The 25,668-nt window shown below is 40.5% G+C and overlaps 2 protein-coding genes across 2 annotated transcripts; both read right to left on the bottom strand.

Annotated features, from left to right (window-relative positions):
- Positions 1–1,295: 1,295 nt before the first annotated feature.
- LOC146665587 (single-strand DNA endonuclease ASTE1-like) lies at positions 1,296–6,866 on the bottom strand. Its single transcript, XM_085411169.1, has 4 exons — positions 5,461–6,866; positions 5,150–5,354; positions 3,028–3,193; positions 1,296–2,947 (listed from the first exon to the last, which is right to left on the bottom strand). Exons 1-4 carry the CDS (start codon positions 6,661–6,663, stop codon positions 2,827–2,829), a joined length of 1,695 nt encoding a protein of 564 aa, XP_085267295.1. The 5' UTR covers positions 6,664–6,866; the 3' UTR covers positions 1,296–2,826.
- Positions 6,867–10,339: 3,473 nt separating this feature from the next.
- On the bottom strand, positions 10,340–19,697 carry LOC146665586 (single-strand DNA endonuclease ASTE1-like). The gene is made up of 5 exons (XM_085411168.1): positions 18,486–19,697; positions 18,177–18,381; positions 13,340–13,399; positions 12,499–12,664; positions 10,340–12,420 (listed from the first exon to the last, which is right to left on the bottom strand). Exons 1-5 carry the CDS (start codon positions 19,695–19,697, stop codon positions 11,655–11,657), a joined length of 2,409 nt encoding a protein of 802 aa, XP_085267294.1. The 3' UTR covers positions 10,340–11,654.
- Between the last annotated feature and the right edge of the window lie 5,971 nt (positions 19,698–25,668).

Here is a 25,668-nt window from a genome sequence, read left to right as displayed (position 1 = left end):
GTCAGTCGGTACAAGTATGTTTACTTGCATCACAGAACTATGGTTCATCCCTTGTGCCTTCACAGGTCTGGTTACAGTTTAAATTTTTTTCTTTAATTTGGCTTCATTAATTACTTTAATAATTACTTGTTTAACACTGTTAAACTATTCTGTATAGTGTCTTTAAGTGTCCACGAGATTTCACTAATACCCAGTGTCTGATTTTGTAAATAACACATATGCACCATACAGTGGGGCAAAAAAGTATTTAGTCAGCCACCGATTGTGCAAGTTCCCCCACCTAAAATGATGACAGAGGTCAGTAATTTGCACCAGAGGTACACTTCAACTGTGAGAGACAGAATGTGAAAAAAAAATCCATGAATCCACATGGTAGGATTTGTAAAGAATTTATTGGTAAATCAGGGTGGAAAATAAGTATTTGGTCAATGACAAAAATACAACTCAATACTTTGTAACATAACCTTTGTTGGCAATAACAGAGGTCAAACGTTTACTATAGGTCTTTACCAGGTTTGCACACACAGTAGCTGGTATTTTGGCCCATTCCTCCATGCAGATCTTCTCGAGAGCAGTGATGTTTTGGGGCTGTCGCCGAGCAACACGGACTTTCAACTCCCGCCACAGATTTTCTATGGGGTTGAGGTCTGGAGACTGGCTAGGCCACTCCAGGACTTTCAAATGCTTCTTACGGAGCCACTCCTTTGTTGCCCGGGCGGTGTGTTTTGGATCATTGTCATGTTGGAAGACCCAGCCTCGTTTCATCTTCAAAGTTCTCACTGATGGAAGGAGGTTTTGGCTCAAAATCTCACGATACATGGCCCCATTCATTCTGTCCTTAACACGGATCAGTCGTCCTGTCCCCTTGGCAGAAAAACAGCCCCATAGCATGATGTTTCCACCCCCATGCTTCACAGTAGGTATGGTGTTCTTGGGATGCAACTCAGTATTCTCCTTCCTCCAAACACGACGAGTTGAGTTTATACCAAAAAGTTCTACTTTGGTTTAGTCTGACCACATGACATTCTCCCAATCCTCTGCTGTATCATCCATGTGCTCTCTGGCAAACTTCAGACGGGCCTGGACATGCACTGGCTTCAGCAGCGGAACACGTCTGGCACTGCGGGATTTGATTCCCTGCTGTTGTAGTGTGTTACTGATGGTGACCTTTGTTACTTTGGTCCCAGCTCTCTCAGGTCATTCACCAGGTCCCCCCGTGTGGTTCTGGGATCTTTGCTCACCGTTCTCATGATCATTTTGACCCCACGGGATGAGATCTTGCATGGAGCCCCAGATTGAGGGAGATTATCAGTGGTCTTGTATGTCTTCCATTTTCTGATGATTGCTCCCACAGTTGATTTTTTCACACCAAGCTGCTTGCCTATTGTAGATTCACTCTTCCCAGTCTGGTGCAGGTCTACAATACTTTTCCTGGTGTCCTTCGAAAGCTCTTTGGTCTTGGCCATGGCGGAGTTTGGAGTCTGACTGTTTGAGGCTGTGGACAGGTGTCTTTTATACAGATGATGAGTTCAAACAGGTGCCATTCATACAGGTAACGAGTGGGGGACAGAAAAGCTTCTTACAGAAGACGTTACAGGTCTGTGAGAGCCAGAGATTTCCCTTGTTTGAGGTGACCAAATACTTATTTTCCACCCTAATTTACGAATAAATTCTTTACAAATCCTACCATGTGAATTCATGGATTTTTTTTCACATTCTGTCTCTCACAGTTGAAGTGTACCTCTGGTGCAAATTACTGACCTCTGTCATCATTTTAAGTGGGGGAACTTGCACAATCGGTGGCTGACTAAATACTTTTTTGCCCCACTGTAACACATCACATATTTTTCGTTACTCTGTTTCTGCACACAGGTTCTTAAATTCTTGATGTTGCTTGGACACAATAGCCTAAGATCATTTATCAGCAGGGGTTAAAGTGGGATTTGGTAGGTGGAGGAACCCTAAGATCAGGTGTAGCCGTGCAGCGTAGGAACAAGAATCACTTAGAAATAAGTCATATAGTAATTTGCAGGGATAGAACGAATCAACAGTCCCAACATTTAAAGATCACCAGCTGCAGCAGGAGAAACAGAGAGGACAAGTTTAAGGCAAATGTTAAAGAATTACTTTTATAAATCAAGAGTTAAAATATAACTCGTGGATCATCAGTGCTCAAATTCATGAATATGAATGAACTCTGATCATTTTTGTTTGTAACTGCTGTGTCTGACTCAGAGCTGCATCACTGAGCGACAAAAAGTTCAGGCTCATGAATATTATTTATGAACAAACATGAATATAAAATCAGATCAGATCAGTGCTGGTGGGGAAAATGAAATTCTCACAGATTTAATCACACACTCGTCCTGTTTTGAGGGCTTTGGGTTTTTGATTCGTGTTCATCTTTCTTGTTTTTATGATGACAGTGTTGTGATACTATTCTGTTCTTGGCTTTTGTGTTCAGTCATTATTAGAGACAAATTGTTGAAAAGAGCTACTTTTTACTGTCTTGAACTGTTTTACGTTTTCTTGAGTTTAGCTTATACCGAGAAAAAAAACAGATTTACCAACATATAGAAATAAAATGACCTTTGACCCTTAGTTGTACCGCTAAATCCTCTACTTCAAACACTTCATTCAATCGTGCAGAAAAAATAAAGAACAAAAAATTAAATTTAAATATAAACTATTTGACCTGTATAATTATCATCTGTTTTCAGTATGGCTTCATGTCACATCTGAAGATCTTTTAAAAAAAGAGCATACAGAGGATGCAGTAAAAATAAAGTAAAAGGGGAAAAGGACACAGGATCCCTTTCCAAAAAGTTAATGACAAACAGTCTTTAGGTTCTCATACAATTCCTTCTTTTCTCCTCTCAGTGTTTTCTGTACTTCTTCAATCGTGTCTTCATCTGCCAGCCGATGAAGGAGAGGTCCACAGTAAAGCCTGACAAAGCAGAAAATCTCAGTTAAAGTTGATGAAGTGTGTTACACATCTGTGGAGCGCATCATTGGTCTGGTGTTTACCGGGCACACTGAGGTTCTGGTAGAGGGGAACACAGCAGCTGGTTCAGGTGGAGGCTCTGCCTCATGCAGCACAGCCATTGGCTGAAAGCATGAGCCACACGGGGCTGCCATTTCCTCCTGATAGCTGCATCCTTTAAAGCTTTCATCTTCCTCTCAAACTCGTCCTCTACAGACAAAATAAGACAAAGTTTCAGTGACACAGAACCAGAGACCAGCAGCAGTTTGTCTTCTTGTTCAGGCTGATGTGGAAGCATCAGTGCTGCTGCTGTCACACAAACTCTGACTACAGGATGTCTGACTACAGTCCATCTGCTGACTGCTTTCAGAGAGACTAACCTGCTGACAGCTGACTGTGAATAATAAACAGAATAATCAGATTTATGGAGCTGAAACTGTAGAAATTTCATCAGAATGGCAGAGCTGTCACAGGTGTTCCTAATGAAGTGACATGTAGCTAGGGCTGCTCAATTAATCGAATTTTAATCTCGATTACAATCTGGGCTTTCAACGATCATTAAAAATGACTGAGTCGATTATTAGCCCCTCCCTCGTGCTTTACTCTCGCGCTGCTCCCTGTGGCAAATCGAGCGCACCTCTCTGCATTTCGAACACGTGTCACAACAATTAATTAATCACTGATTATTGTTTATTGAATAGTGATGCCTCTTTTATGACAGCAGTCAGTTAGCAGCAGCTCATTAGCTTTCCTTTTATCACATGATGAGGTTTACCAACTAGTGGTCTAGATCAGAACCTCTTTCTCTGTTCATGACATCACTCACAGAGCAACCAATGAGAGTGAGGTGTTGTTGCGGCTTTTTGATGTTGGTTTATGGCTTCACTGCCATGAGATCACATAAAGTGGTGCATAATCTCTCCAACACCTTACCAGCTTTGTGTGAGATTGATGATGCCATCAGCCACACGGCTCCTGTTTGAAACAACGAGAGCATGATGATGTCACACAAACAGGAAGCTGAGAAGCAGCTGTTAGATGACCTGCTGTTCAGTCATTTAGAGCAGCGGTCCCCAACCTTTTTTGTGCCACGGACCGGTTTATGCCCGACAATATTTTCATGGACCGGCCTTTAAGGTGTCGCGGATAAATACAACAAAATAAAACTAGTACCGGTACCAGTAAATTTATTCATAACACACGTGAAAAGACCAAGGAAAACCGAGTAAACGATAAAAACAATAACAAAATAACGCTGAAAACCGATAAAAACCCTGAAAATCACACATTTCACACCTGAGCCTCAACTCTCGTGGCCCGGTACCAAACGACTCATGGACCGGTCCGAGGCCCGGGGGTTGGGGACCGTTGATTAAGAGGACCCGAGGGAAGCTCGGAAAGCTAAGCGGAAGTTATTTGGGACGACCGTGGCTCAGGGGGTTGGGAAGTGCATTTGTAACTGGAAGGTCGCCGGTTCGATCCCCGGGCTCTCTGTCCTGGTCGTTGTGTCCTTGGGCAAGACACTTTACCCTACTGCCTACTGGTGTTGGCCAGAGGGCCGATGGTGCGATATGGCAGCCTCGCTTCTGTCAGTCTGCCCCAGGGCAGCTGTGGCTACAACCGTAGCTTACCTCCACCAGTGTGTGAATGTGAGAGTGAATGAATAATGGCATTGTAAAGCGCTTTGGGTGCCTTGAAAAAGCGCTATATAAATCCAATCCATTATTATTTGGAGAGGAGAGTGACTGCTGCTGGTTGAAAAGAGAGGTAAAAAAAACTTCAGTGGTGTGGAAACATTATGGGTTCGCGGAGTCAGACGTGGATCAAGTAGACATAGTGTGTAAACTTTGCTACAGTGTCGTAGCTGCACCACAGAGCAACACTGCAAAGTTCACTAAACATAGATGTTTACATTTTTCATTTATTTTTTATATTGCAAACATTTGCACTGTTATCAGTATTTGCACACTATTTTATATTATTTTTTGACAATCTTCAAAGTCACTATTCAATACATTCTTATTGTTAAATAAATATCGTCAAATAATCGAGATCTCAATTTCAGTGAAAATAATCGTGATTATCATTTTTGCCATAATCGAGCAGCCCTACCTGTAACTATGCATTTCATTGTAAATATCCATCATTGTATCAAGTAAGACTTACCTGGACCATGTTGGTCAAACACAAACCCCAACAGGAGGGCGTGGAGGCAGTGGACAGTTTCAGGTTTTGGGTGGTGTTGTAGCCTCTTGAACCAGAAAACAGTCACACAGACTGGCAGCTTCAGCTGGTCGGGGATGTTTCCTAAGTCTAAAGTCTGAACCTGCAGAGCTTCTTCAAACACTCTGCGACGCAAACCCTCAGGAGCCTGCACAGAGAGGTACCACACAGACAAGATGCTCACGTGTACCACAGAAACACATCTATGACCTGTCAGAGTAATTAAACACATATTTCATGATTAACCTCAGTACCTTATGTAGACGCTGTAATTTCAGTTGTTTCTGTTCATCACTGCTGAGGAGTATTGATGGGACACGCTTGTCTTTGATCTCTTCTCTATCCCTGTCATATTCAGTGCACATCTGACCTCCAATTAACAGTCCATAGAAGTACTGTCTGATGGGGTAAGCAGCTGTGTAACTACTGCGCTGTGAAAAGTCCTCCACAAGAGCAGGCAGCAGAATAGTCTTCTGATCTAAAACACTTATGACGAAAGTGGTGAGTTCTCCACTCTCAACTTTTTTACTCACCCATGTCGGCAACTCAAGACATTTTTTTTCTGGTTGAACATATTTTTGAATGGCGAGTTTGAAAGTTTGGTTCTCTTTTTTACCAACATGATTTAAAGCTTGACTCAGAGCACGTTCTCTCTTCTGTGAGTCGTTCAAACCATCCAGATTCGCTTTAGTTAAAAAGCTGAGCATACCATCCAGTCTTTTAATGCTGTACTCACCAGGTGAAGATGATTCATTTGCAAAGGTACCATTGTCTTTTAATATTGAATAATCATTTCCTGCTATTGAAGCAAAGACTGGCATGAGAGCAGGGTCCAATTTAAAATGCTCACAAAACTTTGAACGTGTGTAGAGCTTAGCAGGAATCTTGCCATCCTTCTTTCTTTTCCACTCAAAGTTGTCAAGATGAAGGAAACCTTTGCACAAATCAAAGATGTAAAAATCCTTATCAATGGACAGCACAGCACATTGTTTCTGATTTGCAGCAGAAACAATTACAGGGTCTGCCTCTCCTAAACACTGTTCAAACATGATGTCTTTCTCCTTCAAGATTTCTATGAAGACATCTTTTACCAGAGGTGGTAAGACGTTACATCCTTGTGGTGCAGCGTCAGGCTCAGTCTCTGCTATTGTCTTTGCTTTTTCCAGTTTATGTTTTAGACGAGACACAAGATGTTCACGCTTCTCAGGCCCTGAGCCTCCATCCAGGAAGACGTACGGAGTGACTTCACAGTCCTGCAGAGTCTTAAAGAAGTTACAGACCTCATCTTTAAATCCAGGATAATCTCCTCCACAGCGCTGGTCCAGCTTTGGATCAGACGTATAATACAAAGAATAGTACAGAGCTGCACCATCAATGATGAGACCTGTTTTTTCTATGTTAACCTCTTCATAGAGACACAAATCATCTATCATTTTCTTTGAGGTTGAAACCTCCATGATTCCTTAAAGTGTGGTGAAGGTGAGTGGTGGTTATTGTGCTAATGCCTCTGTGTCTGCAGATATTTACACACCTGCTAGAACATCATACAGGTACACACCCACACTGACAAAACCAGTCACACCTGTTCTGACTAATCTAACATACCTATGTTACTCTTTGGTTTCATTTCTTTTATCTTCATGTCGTGGTCTTCTGTTTTATTTCATTTGATTTGATTTGATTTCAAGTAAACTCAGGTGCCCTGGCTTTTTGTGAAACAATTAATTGGTTCTCGACCCGTCAGAGCATTCACCCATACTTTTAAATGACAGAGTAAAAACGGTGTTAGTGATAAGTTAGACAGAATCATTACCTCGGACTGTCTTCTGATTATTGAGAGAAATAGAAGTGGAGATACTTCTGTTACAAATGCAATATTAATATAATATCAATAGATAATAATACAAATTTTATTTCAATGAATGTAATCACTCTGATCATCTTTTATGTAGAACATAAGCAAAGAAAAACACTGTACAGCTGTGGTCAGAAGATCTTAATAATAACCCCGAACCACCAAGGCTGCAAACAAGTCGACAGCTGAGCTACTAAGTTATACATGAAAAAACACTATTTTTTTTAAAAGAAAGATAGCGATGTAGAAATACACACGACTGTGTTTTCAGATAAAAGTAACAGTCACACAAAGAAAGGCAGAAATAGATGAGGAACAAACGGTGCTAAAAGAGAAAGTTATCATATTCATGAAGCTAAACTTAATAAATTGTGCGTTATTGATCAGTATTTACTCAGGTGTGGATTTACGCATTTGTAATATAGTCTTACATGTGTTTATATTGATTATTTGTGTGTGGATTGAAGCACGCATTTCCTGAAAAGTTACACACAAATCATTGTACACATTTGTGAGTCTAATTTTAAGCTTTTGGGTGATCCTTGAATGAATGTTTGGATGAAACACCCTCGCTTTCGCAGAGAATTCATTCCAACAGCATTTTGATTCTATAACTCCTCAATCACAATATCATGAGTCACAGGACATTCTGGACATTCATGGACACGCTTCATGCAAAATGCACCTTTTATTTGTATGGATGTGTGCAGGTATATGTATACGTATGTATATTTAGTGTACATGTAGTATAGACATGTACATGTGTATATTAATATTTACATATATCTATTACTTACATAGTAATAGTAGTAGTAGCATAGTTAAATTCATGTGAATCTCTGCTACACTTCATGTAACCTACCTGTGACCATGAAACCACCGACACTGTGCAGCAGTCACACACAGTTCTTTACTTTGAATCCATCACAGTGCAGCAAACTAACCTGTTTATCCTGCATTACCTGCAGAGGATGTTCATGTAACCTTTAACACAGTTTACCTCAGTTCGTTTAGCAGCAGGTTTCACAATATGAAAAAGCCCAAGTCTCATGTATGCAATGTGTGATTTAAAAACATGAGCACTTACATGTAAGCTTTAACCCTTGGATGCACAACCTACCAATACCTACGCTCTTTCTTTTTGTGGGGTCAAAAATGACCCCAAATAAAATCTGTTTTTGCAATAAACTGGGTGTTATTCTTCAAAATCTTTAAAACAAAGAGTTGTAATATATTCATATTCCAGGTGTTCCTCATAAAACACATATGTGACATGAGGCCATTTGCATTTTTACGTATTTTTTCATTAATTTTAAGAAATTGCAGTTTTTGTATCACTACCTAAGTCTTCACAAAAAATCAATGCTTTTTTGCAATAAACTAAAGACATTTCTCTCATTTTGGTTAAGATGATATATCTTGTTCAAACAAAAGAGTAATTTCATTTTTGACATGTACATTTTTTTATTTTCATTCACATTTTAGTACTTAGCAATCAATCAATCAGGCGTCAAAACATGTTTGTGTTCAGAACTACAAATTAAATGTCTTTTATCAATTATTTTTTTTAATGTCTCAATTCCAACCCTCCTCCTTTATCCGGGCTTGGAGCAAGAAAAAAGTGACCCGAAATAGGCTCTCTGGTGAAGTTACTTTGTGTGTGTGTTTGCATTTATAAGTAGTTTTAAATCTTGTGATCCACAAAACATCATAACAGTAAAAGAAGAAGTGACTGCGTTACAGTCATTACGGGAGCAGCGGCTTCACTCATGCACGATTCATTTGGAGGTGTGAACGTCTTCTGCCCTGATAGCAGCTGGGGGAGGACTATCCTCCACCTGTGAGCGCTTTGGCACGGGTGAGGTGCCCACGGCAGCACCTGCTGCTTGTTGAGATTAAGAGTGATACACACTTTCACGTCAAAAAGTTGTCATAAATAAGTCTCCAATAACACCAGAAAAAGTCGCCAGATTTGTCGCTAGTCGCTTTTTAGAAAAATAAGTCGCTATGGGGGTCTGAAAACTCACTAAATATAGCGACAAAGTCGCTAAGTTGGCAACACAGGTCCTGGATCATTTGTAGGGCAAGGTCCACAGGGATCCTAGCTGGCCTTCGAGCAGCCATGTTTAGATCAGAGGTTCCCAAAGTGTGGGGCACCTAGATAAACACAAAGCAGGAGATGAAACATCGCCAAATATGTTTCCAAACCAACTTCATTCCAAGCCAAAGACTAGAAAATATGATGAAGCTTGATTGAACTGCTCCAGTAGGAGAAACTTAAGTTATTTTACTTTTCCTTTCTTGTTATTTTTCCTTGCTTTTGTGCAGACATGGTACCTGCACAATCATTTTGTGTTGTGTTTATTTATTGATTATTGAACATCAGCTCCAGTAGCCCTTCTTAAGTCTAACGATCGAGGCAACTGATAATCGCACAATATCTAGCTTAATACCTGGTTTCTATGAATTCATTAGCACTTCATCAGTGTTACATGAGGTTATAGTCTGAGAAGCAGTGCCAAGACAAAAGGTATTGATATTTATGCAAACAAAAAGAGAAAATAAAATGTCTTTATCTTAAATAATATTTTCTTTTTTCCTGCTAATGTGCCCGGTAAACTCTGTAACATTGTTCATGGTGTTACATGTGATTTCTGTGTCATAAATCTTTTACATGTTGGTTAAACTGCAATAAAAATGATGGGGCACATAAGGATGTTGAGTAACTTGAACTCAATAGTATAATGTGGACTCATAAAAATATTAATCCTTGATGATATTAGTGAACAAAAAAACCTCCAAAATCATATTTTCAAATTTGTTGTCCATAACGCAGTTGAAAAATAACAAATTCGAATGATAATTTAAATTTTATTTTGTTTTTTATTCCAACATTTTATATCCCACTACGTTTTTCTGACCAATCCCAAAACAAAATAGAAAACATTCTTTTAAAACAATTTATTACTTAGACTGTAAATTAGTATTTACAAACTCATAAAGCATAAAACTCCTAACAACATGTCTCCTGTACTTGATGAGGTACGGGCTACAGCATGGAGATACAAATGACATGCAACACACACACACACACAGCATTAACCTTGTACAACAGCAGCACAAGCTGAAGCACAATATGCAACACAAACTGTGCTCACCCGACTTTATTGATCATCAATGACACGTTCTATTAAAAGGGTCCAGGTGATCAGGAAAATTGACAAAATGTGTCCCAGTCAGAAAAAGGAGATAGGGAGGCAAAAGGGTTAAATTAAAGAGTTTTATTTAAGTTTCTATTAATAACTCAACTAAAAGAGAAGGACAAGCCGCTATGACCAGTTAAAGAAACAAACAACTCAGACATTGGTCAGAAAACTGAAAAGTAAATAAAAAGAAAAAAAAAAAAAAAGAGTTTGGTCACCAAACACTCCTCTCCACAGAGCAGGCGTAAACAATCACCAAACATAGCTCTCTAGCTGCAACAACCAGAGCTCACCGTTCTCCTGCCTTAAATACCTTTAATTGCTGATGGGAGTCAGCTGTTCAAAAGCAAAAAGGTGGCAGCTCAGGCAGGACATACGTAGGACACGCCCACACAGGCAACTTCAGGAGAAGGCCCTGCTAGGGCCGTAACAGAAACAAGCACCCCTACAATCAAACACCAGTGAAACACACACACACACACACACACACACACAGGGACATTAAACAGAGCAAAACAATGTATTTATTTTTCATCACCTTTTATTTCCTGAACTAGCAAAACTGAGGCTGGTCCAAGTTTGTATTTGTTAAACTGAGCATAAAGGGGGGGTGGGGTGGGGGGGATCTGATGAAAAGAAAATCACCGGAGAACAGCATGAAATCACAGAGTTAACAGGATTAGGGGCTGTATGTCAGTATGAGCAAACAGAATGTAAGATGGCTGATTACAGACACCACCTGAGATTCAGCCTCAGATGCAGAAAAAACAGAGTCTGCAAATGAGCTCTGTTAAGGCCTTGAAGCAACAAAAATACTCCAGAAGGCACAGCACCAGCTGAACGGGTAAGATAAAGACATTTTTACCATCAACATGCTAAAATTTAAAGAGGACCGGATCTGACAGAGACTACAGTTTTTCTGGATGAGAATACTCTCCAAAAGGTGTTTGATTTTACAAAAAAAACTTGTCTATACCAAATGATTTGTCTGATAAATTCTTGAAAGGCTCCTCCTTTCCTCTCTCAGCTGCTCATTAAACACCTGACTGGCATCCATGTTCCTGTTTTCTTCAGTTTCCTGCTGCTCATAAACTATATTTGAGTTAGTGCAGCTCAATCACCTGACTGAAAGAAGTAAAACAAACCAAACTGACAGCTCTTTATTTCCCTGATTTTGTTCTTTTCTTCTTGCTGTATTAAATGTTGAGGCAGGATTGTGTTTTATTTCTGCATTACTTTAAGTTTTAAAAACGTCATCATGTTTATCCAAAAATATAAGGAAGCCATTAATCTCTTAAACCTGCATCACTTCATTTCTCTGTGTTCTTAACGTCTACTGTAAAAATAATATATTTAGTAAACCACATTTAGCTGTTTTGACTCTTTGGTGTTATGGAGTCACAGTCTCTATGACAACAGACCCTAACTCGGCTTTCTTGTCCAAATTCTGTATAAATTCATCCAGACGTCTAGAAAGGAGAGCTGCACCATCCAAAGTGGGATGGATGCCATCTTCCACAATAAGACCAGGGTTTTCCCAGAAGGTTTGCCAGTTATCTAAGAATTTCACGCTGTTTTCTGAACACCATGCAGACAGCCAGTGGTTCAATGACAGCATGCGGCTATAGATGACATCATTGGTCTCATAGGGGAGGGGACCAGAGAAAACTACAGTGTCTGACATTTTTTTGGCAAAGTTACAAACTGATGCAATGCTAATTTTAGTGACCTCGGATTGACTGAAAATGCTGTCATTACTGCCAACGTGAATTACAATCTTCCCATATCTATGTTCATTCTGAAACAGCAGTTTCAGATAAGCTTTAATGTCACCTGCTCTTGCTCCTGGAATGCAATTGATCACAGTTCCTGGAGTCTCTAGCTGCACATCTCTGAGTACAGCATCACCAATAAGCAGAGTTTTTTCCACAATGTGTGGATTGTCTGGATTGGTTTTGGAATCTTCATCTGAGTTCTCCTCTATCTCAGTCTTCTGTACTTGTTCCTCACTTGAGGGCCCTTCCCCAGTAGTTTTTGGATAAGAAATCGTCTTTAAATATTCATATAATTCCTTCTTTTCTCCTCTCAGTGTTTTCTGTACTTCTTCAATCGTGTCTTCATCTGCCAGCCGATGAAGGAGAGGTCCACAGTAAAGCCTGATAAAGCAAAATCTCAGTTAAAGTTGATGAAGTGTGTTAAACATCTGTGGAGCGCATCATTGGTCTGGTGTTTACCGGGCACACTGAGGTTCTGGTAGAGGGGAACACAGCAGCTGGTTCAGGTGGAGGCTCTGCCTCATGCAGCACAGCCATTGGCTGAAAGCATGAGCCACACGGGGCTGCCATTTCCTCCTGATAGCTGCATCCTTTAAAGCTTTCATCTTCCTCTCAAACTCGTCCTCTACAGACAAAATAAGACAAAGTTTCAGTGACACAGAACCAGAGACCAGCAGCAGTTTGTCTTCTTGTTCAGGCTGATGTGGAAGCATCAGTGCTGCTGCTGTCACACAAACTCTGACTACAGGAACTCTGATTACAGTCTTAACCTGCTGTGACATGCAAGGGCATGAGTCATCTCTGTGGGCCCTCTTCCTTTCAGTGTAGCCAGTAGTGATTCATATTCTACATTTATTAACAGTCCACGATGTCCATGTCTGCACAGTTTTCACATTGATTTCCCAACACTTTATAATCTACAAATATTTTTTAGTTAAATAAGTTTTTTTTTGTGTATCTTGAAAAATTGAAAACTCCGATTACACTTGTAACACTAAAAACAACTAACAACATTTCACCAGAAACATGTTTTTGCCACTGTCATCCTCTGTCATGCTCACAATCTTCTTCTAGCCTGGTCCCAAGTTAACCTGCTTAGAGCCTCAGACTGTTTTCGACCTGTTTGGTGTTGAAGGTCAACAGGGGTCAAAGCAGCTCATCAAGACACACCAGAATAACTGTAAATAATATACTTATCTTTGTAACTGAGAAAGTTTAAAGTTTTGAAACTTGTACTTAGAGTGTTGATACTGATAGATACAACTGTTTATAACTTAAGGTCTCCGCTATATGAGCTCACCTTGTTTCCCATCATTTGGAGAGGAGGCTGTCGATGCTGCTTCAACCTCTCTGTGAGCTTCTGAAATGAAGGAACATCTTTCACATGTGACACTTTTTCATTGTTTTCAGTGACAGCTGATAGCTAAACCAGATTTTATTTTAAATTGTATAACAGTTAACTTCCCTCATTTTGCTTTTCTTGATTTCCTTCTTTTCATTTCTAATACCTTTTATTCTTCTTCCATGGGGAAAGATATCCCTCATGGTGCACATTCGCAATTACTTAGATAGAATAAATAAGCAGTGACGTCCAGTGTAGGACGGACAACACAATTTTATAAGTGCCATCAGAAAGCCTCCATTATATTGTTTTTTTCTTAACCATTCTTCCATAAAAAACAATTGTAAGGTCACTGATGTTGGACGAGTAGGCCTTGCTCGCACTCTCAACTGTAAATCATCCCACAGTTGTTCTGTCAGGTTGAGGTCAGGACTCTGTGCAGGTCAGTCAAGTTTGTCCACATCAAACCTACTCATCCATGTCTTTATGGACCTACTTTGTGCAGTTATGTGCAGCGATGTTGGAACAGGAAGGGGTTGTCCCCAAACTGTTCCCACACAGTTGGCCAAAATGTATTGGTATGCTGAAGCATTAAGAGTTCCTTTTACTGGAACTAAGGGGATGAGACCAGCTCCTGAAAAACAATCCCACACCATAATCCCCTCTCCACCAAACTTTACTCTTGGCACATTGCAGTCAGACAAGTACTGTTGTCCTGACCACCATCAAGAACAGACTCATCAGTCGGATATCCAGACAGAGAAGTGTGGTTCATCACTTTAGATAACATGTCTCCACTGCTCTAGAGTCCAGTGGCAGCTTGCTTTACACCATTGCATCCCACTCTTTGCATTGTGGTTGGTGATGCAAAGCTTGGATACAGTTAGTCGCCATAGAAACCCTTTACACAGGGCTCTCTACGCACTGTTCTTGAGCTAATCTGAATGCCACGCGAAGTGTGGAGGTCTGTAGTGACTGTCTGCACAAAGTTGGTGACCTCTGAGCACAATGCTTCTGCTTACTCTGTAATTTTACATGGCCTACTACTTTGTGAGTTGCTGTCATTCCCTATCGCTCCCACTTTGTTATACTGCCACTAACAGCTGACTATGGAATTTTAGGCTACGTCCACATGTACATGGGTATTTTTGAAAATGCAGCCTTTTCTATGCGTTTGGGCCTTTCGTCCACACGTAAACGGTGTTTTGGATCATTGAAAACTGAGATTTTTTAAAACTCTTTGCATTTACGTGTGGACGAGGAAAACTGAGATTTAGTCAACCAACGTCAAAGGTGTGCGCCATTTTTGACTTCACGCTGTGTTTACATGAGATAAATTTCTACAATGGCAGATATAGACAAAATACTGTTGCAGTTTTTTCACGCTTATATACACACACACGGAGTTACTTTCCCTCCATTTAGAAAGACTGAGGCGTCAGAGTGAACTTCTACTTCTGTGGCTTCTACATTCAACACATATGCTCTCACAACCCAAATCCCAATGCCAAAGTCGTCTGTTTCGGACGAAGACTGGGTCGAACCACCTCTTGATAGACAACTTTGAAAGCACGGAGGTACTTCCAGAAAAATGGCGAGAGAATTTTTGCATGTTGAGGACTTCACTTTTGGCTCTTTGTGAGCTACTTCGTCTGCACATTGAAGCCCAAACAACGAAAATGAAGTTGCCTGTCAGTGTTGTAAAAAAAAAAGTTGCATGCACATTGCATTATTTAGCTGATGAAGTGAGGTTATGCAAGACTGCAAACGCTTTCGGACTATTAAGGCAAGTGGTGTTGAAAATTGTAAGACAAGTTTGTACTGCAATTACTGTTCACTTGGGCCCTGTGTTTATACAGTTACCAGCAAGTACAAAGTAGAGGAACTTGTAGCAGGGTTTTACTGAGCCTATGGAATTCCTCAGTGTATTGGTCCTGTGGATGGGACCCATGTGGAAATAAAGCAACCATCCATGAATTCTATGGACCATGTTAACAGGAAGGGGAGGTTTTCTCTGACCATACAAGCCACCTGTGACTAAAGGTATTAATTTATTGATGTTGCGTTGGCAAGGCAGTGTACACAAAACCCATATTTTTGCAAATTCTATGCTGAACACACATTTCAAAAATAGCATGAACTGTGGAACATAAAGAGGCAATTCCAGTTTTCCTTATTGAGGATCCAGCATACCCATGGCTTCCTTACCTAAAGAAAGAATACGCAACCGTGGGAAGCACTGCTCACGAACACTATTTTGGTCTATGCTTAAGTCGAGCTCATTGAATTTGTTTTACAGACTGAAAGCATGGTTTGGAGCATTGCAAAGGCCCTGGCAAGTCTCCCAGTTCGTGTTTTCATGTGTTTTTGCTGTTTTATATTCCAGCGTGATATTGAGGAATAATTCCACCTCACTGTCCCTCCACACATAGGACTCCTTTCTGCTTTTATGTGCCATCTTTGTTTGTGCTTAACTGGCCAACATGGTTAGGATTATTTTGCCACCTTTTTTTTTTTTTTTGCATGTTCTTGACAGCATTTGATTTGTTTTTTATGGAAGCCCGTTTCCGCCACTAAAAAAAAAAAAAAGCTAGTATCCATAACTCGAAATTTCGAGTTAGCTCTGCCAATCAAAAATATACGTGAATGAGGTCGCTTTCTTGTTACCCGGAAGCATATGGCGCAGGACCGCGCACTCAAAAACGGATCCCAACAAATTAAAGTATGTTTGCTGATAGTAACACCATGTGATTCAGCTAATAACACAGGGATTTCATCATTTGTGAAGCCAGGCTGAAAACACTCAGCAATCTGTGCATTCACGACTGGATGTAATACCGGTAGCTTAGCTGTAGCATTTGTAGCTGAGGGCTTCAGCTTCCGGGTAACATGGAAATGACGTCATTCACGTAGATTACTGATTGGCAGCGCTAACTCGAAATTTCGAGTTGCTTTTCTCAAAATTTTGAGTTAATAAATCGAAATTTCGAGTTAATATGTCGAAATTTCGAGAAAATAACTCGAAATTTCGAGAAAATAACTCGAAATTTTGAGTTATGGATCCTTTTTTTTTTTTTTAGTGGTGGAAACGGGCTTCCATAGTTTTTTGCCTTTAGATGTGGACAGAGATATTTTTTCAAAACTGCACGTGTGGTCCGGATTTTTTTTTTAACGAAAACTGAAAATCTCTGTTTACAAAAGTACCCGTGTACATGTGGACATAGCCTTGATAGGCAGGAAATTTCACGACTGTACTTGTTACACAGGTTGCGTGGTACCATACTGGAATTCACTGAGCTCCTGAGAGCGAAGCATTCTTTTACTCATGTTTGTAGGAGCAGTCTGCATTCCTAGGAGCTTGAGTTCATACACCCTACACCACGAGAGTCATTGGAACACCTAAACTCAATGATTTGGATGGGTGAGTGACTACTTTTAGTACAGGGTGGGCCATTTATATGGATACACCGTAATAAAATGGGAATGGTTGGTGATATTAAAGTCCTGTTTGTGGCACATTAGTATATGTGAGGGGGCAAACTCCTCAAGATGGGTGGTGACCATGGTGGCCATTTAGAAGTCGGCCATCTTGGATACAACTTTTGTTTTTTCAATAGGAAGAGGGCCATGTGACACATCAAACTTATTGGTAATGTCACAAGAAAAACAATGGTGTGCTTGGTTTCAACGTAACTTCATTCTTTCATGAGTTATTTACAGGTTTCTCTTTGTTCACAGCCATTGACATGTCGAAGAGGTTAACACGTGAGGAGCGGATTGAAATTGTGTTGATATCTGGTGAACGCAGTAACCGGGTCATTGCAGCAGATTTCAATGCAAGACACCCTACGAGACCACCCATCTCCCATGCTACAGTTAGCAAACTGCTTGCTAAGTTTCATGAAACTGGTTCAGTGTTGGATTTGCCAAAATGTGGACGCAAGAAAACTGTCACTAATGAAGAAACATCAGTGGCTGTCCTAGCTTCATTCAGCAAGAGCCCACAGCGTAGCACTTGCCGCATGTCACTGGAGAGTGGCATTAGTCGAACATCCCTTCAGCGGATATTAGCTATTCACAAATGGCACCCTTACAAACTCCAGCTACTGCAGCATCTCAACGAGGATGACCCAGATCGGCGCACAGAATTTGCAGAATGGGCAAAACAAAAATGGGAACAGGACCCTCAGTTCACGCAGAAGATTTTGTTCAGTGATGAGGCAAACTTTTATGTGAATGGTGAAGTTAACAAACAAAACCACCGCTATTGGTCTGACACTAACCCACATTGGATGGATCCCTCCAAGACTGTTGGAACAACAAAAGTGATGGTTTGGTGTGGTATATGGGGTACAACGATACTGGGTCCATTTTTCATCAATGGAAACCTCAAGGCCACTGGATATTTGAAATTGCTACATGATGATGTGTTTCCCTCTTTATGCACTGAAGCTGGCACGTTCCCTGAGTTTTTCCAGCAAGATGGTGCACAACCACATTATGGGTGCCAGGTCCGAGCATTCCTAGATGAACAGTTTCCTGGAAAGTGGATTGGTCGTCGTGGGCCAGTTGAATGGCCCCCAAGGTCTCCCGATCTGACCCCCTTAGACTTTTATCTTTGGGGTCATCTGAAGGCAATTGGCTATGGTGTGAAGATACGAGATGTGCAGCACCTGAAACTACGGATACTGGATGGCCATATATAAATGGCCATATAAATGGCCCACCCTGTAGTACAGTATATTTTCTATCCATTATCTGGGAAATATATACCATGTTACCCAGTGAGACTTACCTGGACTGTCATGGTGATACATAAACCCCAGTAGGAGGGCGTGGAGGCAGTGGACAGTTTCAGGTTTTGGGTGGTTTTGTAGCCTCTTGAACCAGAAAACAGTCACACAGACTGGCAGCTTCAGATGGTCGGGGATGTTTCCTAAGTCTAAAGTCTGAACCTGCAGAGCTTCTTCAAACACCCTGCGACGCAAATCTTCAGGAGCCTGCACAGAAAGGTACCACACAGACAAGATGCTCATGTGTACCACGGAAACACGTTTATGGCCTGTCAGAGTAATTAAACACATTTATTGATTAACATCAGTACCTCATGCAGACGCTCTAGTTCCAGTTGTTTCTGTTCATCACTGCTGAGGAGTATTGATGGGACACGCTTGTCTTTGATCTCTTCTCTATCCCTGTCATATTCAGTGCACATCTGACCTCCAGTTAACAGTCCATAGAAGTACTGTCTGATGCAGTAAGCAGCTGTGTAACTGCTTGGCTGTGAAAAGTCCTCCACAAGAGCAGGCAGGATCATTGTCTTCTGATCCACAATATTTATGACGAAAGTGGTGAGTTCTCCACGCTCAATTTTTTGAAGAACCCATAAAGGCAGCTCAGAATCAGTCTTTGTTGGTTCAACATATTTTTGAATGGAGAGTTTGAAAGATCTGTCCTCGATCTCACGAACGTGATTTACAGCATTTTGCAGAGCTTGTTCTCTCTTCACTGAATCATTACAGCTGTCCAGCTTCAATTTGCTTAAAAATGTGAGCATACCATACAGTCGTTTGATGTCGTTTTGGCCAGGTGAAGATGATTCATTTGCAAATATTTCTTTACCTAATCTTGAACAATCATTTCCTGCTATTGAAGCAAAGACTGGCATGAGAGCAGGGTCCAATTTAAAATGCTCACAAAACTTTGAACGTGTGTAGAGCTTAGCAGGAATATTTCCATCCTTCTTTCTTTTCCACTCAAAGTGTTTAAGATGAAGGAAACCTTTGTGCACATCATAGATGCAGAAATCTGTGTCAATGGACAGCACAGCACATTGTTTCTGATTTGCAGCAGAAAAAATCTCAGGGTCTGCCTCTCCTAAACACTGTTTAAACTCTATGTCTTTCTCCTTCAAGATTTCTATGAAGACATCTCTGACCAGAGGTGGTAAGACGTTAGGCCTGTATCTTTTTTGTACAGTGCAGCCAAGCTCAGTCTCTGCTACTGTCTTTGCTTTTTCCAGTTTTTTTTTTAGATGAGACACAAGATGTTCACGCTTGTCAGATCCTGAGCCTCCATCCAGGAAGACGTACGGAGTGACTTCACAGTCCTGCAGAGTCTTAAAGAAGTTACAGACCTCATCTTTGAATCCAGGATAATCTCCTCCACAGCGCTGGTCCAGCTTCAGATTAGAGTAATAATACAAAAAATAGTACAGAGCTGCACCATCAATGATGAGACCTGTTTTTTCTATGTTAACCTCCTCACAGAGAGAAGGTATCTGATCTATCAAGTCCTGTAACTTTAAAATTCCCATTATTGCTTAAAGTGTGGTGAAGGTGAGTGGTGGTTATTGTGCTAATGCCTCTGTGTCTGCAGATATTTATACACCTACTAGAACATCGTACAGGTACACGCCCACACTGACAGATCCAGTCACACCTGCTCTGACTAATCTAACATACCTATGTTACTCTTTTGGTTTCATTTCTTTCATCTTCATCTTGTGGCTTTCAGTTTTATTTCACTATGTGGTGCAAAATGAAATGTGTTTCATTAACTTTCCAGCTCTGTTAATATATCAAAGATACTTAGTTCTTTAAGATAAGAAAACGATACGATAAACCTTTATTAGTCCCAAACTAATAAAGGTTAAAAAAGGTTTTATTATCAACACATGTCCCAACTGGTGTTTAAAAAATCAGTATTTAAATTCAGTAATGAACTATGTTGTGAAGAGGAGCTTTTCAAATTGAGAGCCACTGCTAAAGAAAGGCACGATTTTACCACCTCTCGGGTTGATCACTGTAACACTGCCTATTCAGTCCATGTTCTCCTTTCTTTACTACAAACAGTCCAAACTCAGGTGCACTGGCTTTCTGTGAAACAATGAATTGATTGACTCATTAGAGCATTCACCCATACTTTTAAATAACAAGAGTGAAAACAGTGTTTGTGATAAGCTAGAGAGAATCATTACCTCAGACTGTCATCGGATTATTGTGAGAAAACCTGATATTGTTGGAGACTATGTGAGGAGCAGGCATTGCACTGAAGTAAAACACATTTACAAAAGATTTCAACATTTCATATCTTGACTCATGAGCTTTGAATAGCTGCAAATCACTGCAGTGTGTTTGTATTCACATTTTTAGGTTTCTAATCAGAGGTGAAACAACTAGAGTCATTTGTCACCTAAGTAGAGGTAGAGATACTTGTTAGAATCAGAATCAGAAAGGGTTTTATTGCCAAATGTTGAGCAGGTTTACAACATCAGGAAATTGCTGCGGTGCTTCAGTGCAAACATATTGTCATAAATTAAGCTTAAATAGACATGAAAATAAAAATAAGAATAAGAATTAAAAGTGCTAAGTAGATAGATATATACATGATATATATATGATATATATATGAGTGCAGGTGGTGATCAGTGCCAAACATGGAATGATGCAGTGAACACAGCGTAGGGTCATGTGTTAGTGGTGGGCACAGTCATACGGTTATTGTTCATGTGTCCAACAGCAGAGGGGAAGAAACTGTTCTTATGGCGAGAGGTTCTGGTGCGAATGGACCGGAGCCTCCTGCCTGAGGGGAGCAGGTCAAACAGACTGTGTCCAGGGTGAGAAGGGTCAGCTGAGATCCGAGCTGCACGCCCCAGTGTCCTGGAGGTGTACAGGTCCTGCAGAGATGGGAGTCTGCAGCCAATCACCTTCTCAGCAGAGCGCACAACACGCTGCAGTCTCTGTTTGTCCCTGATAGTGGCTCCAGCGTACCACACGGTGATGGAGGAGGTGAGGATGGACTCGATGATTGCGGTGTAGAATTGCATCATCGTCCGTGTTGGCAGGTTGAATTTCTTCAGCTGCCTCAGGAAGTACATCCTCTGCTGGGCTTTCTTAATGACGGAGGTGATGGTGGGCTCCCACTTCAGGTCCTGGGTGATGGTGGTACCCAGGAAGCGGAATGAGTCCACAGAGGTGACGGGGGTGTCAGTCAGGATGATGGGGGGGAGTGGAGCTTTGTGCTTCCTGAAGTCCACAATAATCTCCACTGTCTTCTGGGCGTTCAGCACCAGGTTGTTGTGGCTGCACCAGGACACCAGACGTTCAACCTCCCTCCTGTAGGCAGACTCATCTCATCCCAGATGAGTCCAATAACGGTGGTGTCATCTGCAAACTTGATTAGCTTGACAGACTGGTGGGTGGAGGTGCAGCCGTTGGTGTACAGGGAGAAGAGCAGAGGAGAAAGAACACAGCCCAGAGGGGAGCCGGTGCCATATTAATATAATATTAATGCATAATAATGAAAAGTTTATTTCAATTAATGTAATCACCTTGAACATCTGTTATGTAGAAAGTAAGCAGAGGAAAACATTGTACAGATGTGGTCAGAAGATTGCATACTCTAAAAGATTAAGAATAACCCAGGAACCACCAAGGCTGCAAAACCAACAGCTGAGTTAGTAAGTTACACATGAAAGCAGTAGAAAGAAGAACAAAGATAGTCTCTGTCACCAGCTGCATCTGGAGAGGCCCAGCATCCACCTATTGCTTTTCACTGTTCACAGCACTGTTTGTTCCTTATCTATTTCTTCCTTTCTCTAAGATGATGTGGACTTGAAAGAGCAGTTTGTAAGAACTGATCCTGCCACTGAGACAGGTTTCTCAGGTAGGAGGAAAGTAGCTCTGTGCATCTTGACCATGTTTGGCTCCACTCCACAGTGAACTTTATCAAAACTAAATACCGATCCCAGCTCATCAATGAGCACCCCACATGTGTATAAGGATGACCCTGACTCCATTCAAGCCCAGGTTTAAAATGCTGTCAGAATAAGCTAAAGCTCAATTCATTCACTGAGCAGAAAAGTGGGGAGTTGATTAAATATGGAGAGAAATTTGCACCCAAATGTCTGAAACTACACGTAACATCTCCCTCACTCACTCACAAAACCTCAAATACGTGTGCACCGGTCACCTGGTACACACAGATCATATCACATGCCCACGTGGGGTTCACACAGATCGACAAGTGCAAGCTATGTTCAAGTCCCAGTGTAAAACTGGGACTTCTGGGCTTCAACTGTGTACCTGTGTCTATTTGTTTTGTTTTGTTTGTTTATTCTTTTTACTTATTTCAAATAAAGGGGACACTTATGCTCCCAGCAAGGTTTTTGAAAGATAAAATTATCAGATTCATGAAGCTAAACTTAATCAACTGTTTGTTAATGATCAGTATTTACACGGGTTTGGATTTATGCATTTGTAAAATAGTCTTGTGTGTTCAGATTGATTCTTATTTCTGTGTGGTTTGAAGCACGCACATGTGAGTCCTCAAAAGTTACACACAAATCATTGTACTCATCTGTAAATATTATTTTACGCTTGTGGATCATGTTGTATGCATTTCCAACACTTTTAAGGCAAATTTCTCTCTTTTTCGACCTCTTTAAATTTTAGTTGAATACCCCTAATATACTGTTTATGCTGTGTTTATATTAGACTCTGCAAAGCTGGTATGAAGGTGGAATTCAGTGAATGAATCTCAGGATCATCATCTAAAAGTCATCTGAATCTCTGCTACACTTGATGTAACCTACCATGAAACCACAGACACTGTGCACCAGTCACACACTGTTCTTTACTTTGAATCCATGACAGTACAGCAAACTAACCTGTTAACCTGCACTAACCTGCAGAGGATGTTCATATAACCTTTAACACAGTTTACCTCCGTTTGTTTAGCAGCAGGTTTCACAATATAAAAAAGCACAATGTCACATTACAGACCCAATGTGTGATTTAAAATCATGAGGACTTACATGTAAGCTTTAAATGAGCAGTCCTTACCTTTAAATATCACCTGCCTGTGAAATACAGCAGCTGGACCTTTAGCTAGCAGCACAGTTTGTGCATTTGTTAAGCTGATAGAAACATTGCGTTTGAAATTACCTGCCACTTAAAAATAGTTTACTCCTTTTATGTTTTTATTGTCTTTATTTTTATCTCATCCTCAGCAGAGCTAGCTAGATGCTGAAGCAACATACAGACACCTGCAGTGTCATGGTCCGGAGTCTGGTAACTCTGTGTTTATGTTTTGTTTTCTTATATTTATATGATTTAGTGGTTTGTCATGGCTTTGTCTTTCGTATTTCTAGTATTCTTAGTTATTCTTTGGTAATTTAAAGATTTTCCAGGCCTTAGGTTTTGTCAGTGTGCCTACCTTGTGTTCCTTGTGTTACATCTAGAGTCCTGGTTTCTATGTTCGTGTATTTCCTTTGACAGTGCCATGCCCCGCGTCAGTGTATTCTGTTTGCTCCCCCTCTGTCTTATCTCGTTTGATTATGTTTAGCTGTGTTCTCTGCCTGTTTGCCATTTCCTCGTTTCCCTCTGTGTACATTTATTGTGTGTGTTCACCTCTGTTCCTCGTCAGATCGTCTGTTTTCTCCTGGGTGTAATGTGTCTTATCCCCGGTGTTTATGTCTCAGGCTCCGCATTCCTGGTGTTCAGGTTTTTGTAACATTTACTAATAATAGTACTACTAATTACTTTCCTCACGTTCTTTTGTTAGTTTATCCCAGTGTAGGTTTTGTTAGTCTAAGTCCCCCTCATGCTCTGCTTTTGTTTCATTTTGTCTTTCACTAAATAAATTCACTCACAGCTACGCTGTCATCAGTGCCTGCACTTTGGTCTGCTTTCTCTTCTCTCCACACGGTTCCCTCGCCAACTGTGACCAAACCAGTTAACCTCTGACTATGGCACACAGTTTTGCCTATTTGGTCTCTTTTCATCAGTCAGTATAACACATAATACATCCTAGATAAGCGGAAGAAAATGGATGGATGGACAACGGGTTTACTTGTAGCACAGAACTATGGAGCCCAGCACAGCACTGCTTAATCCCTTGTGTTTGGAGCTTTTTAATGTTTGAATTATGAACAGGCCAGTGTTTTATCAAAGAATCAACCATTCATTGTTTGTTTAAATATATACTAGTTTTACTGTAGTGTTTAATTGCTTGAAGCAAAATATAATAAAATGAGGGGTTACTCAACAATTCTGCACAGTACTATATTTAAACAAACTGATAAACATCAGACTGAAAAAAAGCAAATTATTTTAATGCTGTTAAAGCTAAACAATCACCAATGGTCAGTATTTGATACCAACTGGAGACCAACACTATTGGTTGCTGCTACAGTTCAATATGAAATAGAATAGATCTTTATTGTCACTGTTACAAGAACAACGAAACACAGTTTGGCATCTCTCCGTTGGCAGCATGTAGATTTACACTCAGATTCTTACAACGTAAGTATCTAGAAAGTAAGATAGTCATTTTTTATCTTTACAAAAAAAGGTATGTAAGATAAAAAGATATGCAATGTAAGCAGGAAGTGAGGGATTAGTGCATTATAAGGTGCTATGTGAACAGTGGTATTGCACATTCAGTAAGGTTTAGAGCTGCTGGGTTGCTACTATCATAAATACAGTTATATAGCTAGAGGTAGGGGTGTTGGTTGCAATACAGTATAATAAATACGGTTTATAAATACAGTGTAAATGTCCATGAATGTAAACAGCACAGTTAGCCTTCAATCAGGGTGGAAGTAGGGCATGTTTTCACAACCACATCACTTCCTTATTTCTTTCCTTTAATTTGGCTTCATTAATTACTTTAATATTTACTCATTAAACAATGTTTTTGTCATTGTACTATATTTGTCTGCAACTATTCTGCATAGTCATTAAATGTCAAGAATGTCTTCATTCTTGACACTCGATGTTGCTTGGACATAATAGCCTGAGATCATTTATCAGCACAGGTTAAAGTGAGATTTGGTAAGTGGAGGAACCTTAAGATCAGGTGTAGCGGTGCAGCATGGGAACAAGAATCCCCTAGAAATTAGTCATATATAAAAAGTCTGCTGAAAGAGCTTTTTTTATATATCAGTCTGCACCTTTTTAACAACAACAATACACCTTTAATGTTTACCTGCATGAACTCTGAAGTGTCATATTAGAAACAAACGGCATCACTGAGAGCACATTCAGTAGTCCTGTTGTGAGTTCATCAGATTTAATGATTTTGTACTGAAGCATTCATTTTACTGATGCATATTCTTTATTGATCTCTGCCACCTGTTCCTCTAATAGTGTTTGACTGCTGTAAGCTGCTCAGCTGATCCACTTTGTGTAGTCAACGTGTGACGCCCCTCCTTTCATGTGAGCGCACTCAGAGCTTGAAGTCGAAACTTTGGTTGGCAAACACAGTTAATAACTGGTTTCCCG

This window comes from Rhamphochromis longiceps, linkage group LG7 (assembly GCF_057381845.1).
Source record: "Rhamphochromis longiceps isolate RC_006_pf linkage group LG7, R_longiceps_female_GT1.1, whole genome shotgun sequence".
NCBI lineage: Eukaryota > Metazoa > Chordata > Actinopteri > Cichliformes > Cichlidae > Rhamphochromis > Rhamphochromis longiceps.
Note: the sequence above shows the minus strand (reverse complement) of the source record. Positions and strands in the feature narration are given on the sequence as shown.

Bases quoted from the DNA above. Each gene is read 5' to 3' on its own strand.
- LOC146665586 (XM_085411168.1), bottom strand. From the start codon at position 19,697: ATGGGAATTTTAAAGTTACAGGACTTGATAGATCAGATACCTTCTCTC. The intron at 13,400-18,176 runs GTAAGTCTCACT...CCTTCATTTCAG, and splicing joins GTATCACCATGACAGTCCAG to AAGCTCACAGAGAGGTTGAA. The intron at 12,665-13,339 runs GTGAGCTCATAT...TTTTGTCTGTAG, and splicing joins TCCAAATGATGGGAAACAAG to AGGACGAGTTTGAGAGGAAG.
- LOC146665587 (XM_085411169.1), bottom strand. From the start codon at position 6,663: ATGGAGGTTTCAACCTCAAAGAAAATGATAGATGATTTGTGTCTCTAT. The intron at 5,355-5,460 runs GTACTGAGGTTA...CTCTCTGTGCAG, and splicing joins AATTACAGCGTCTACATAAG to GCTCCTGAGGGTTTGCGTCG. The intron at 3,194-5,149 runs GTAAGTCTTACT...TTTTGTCTGTAG, and splicing joins GTTTGACCAACATGGTCCAG to AGGACGAGTTTGAGAGGAAG.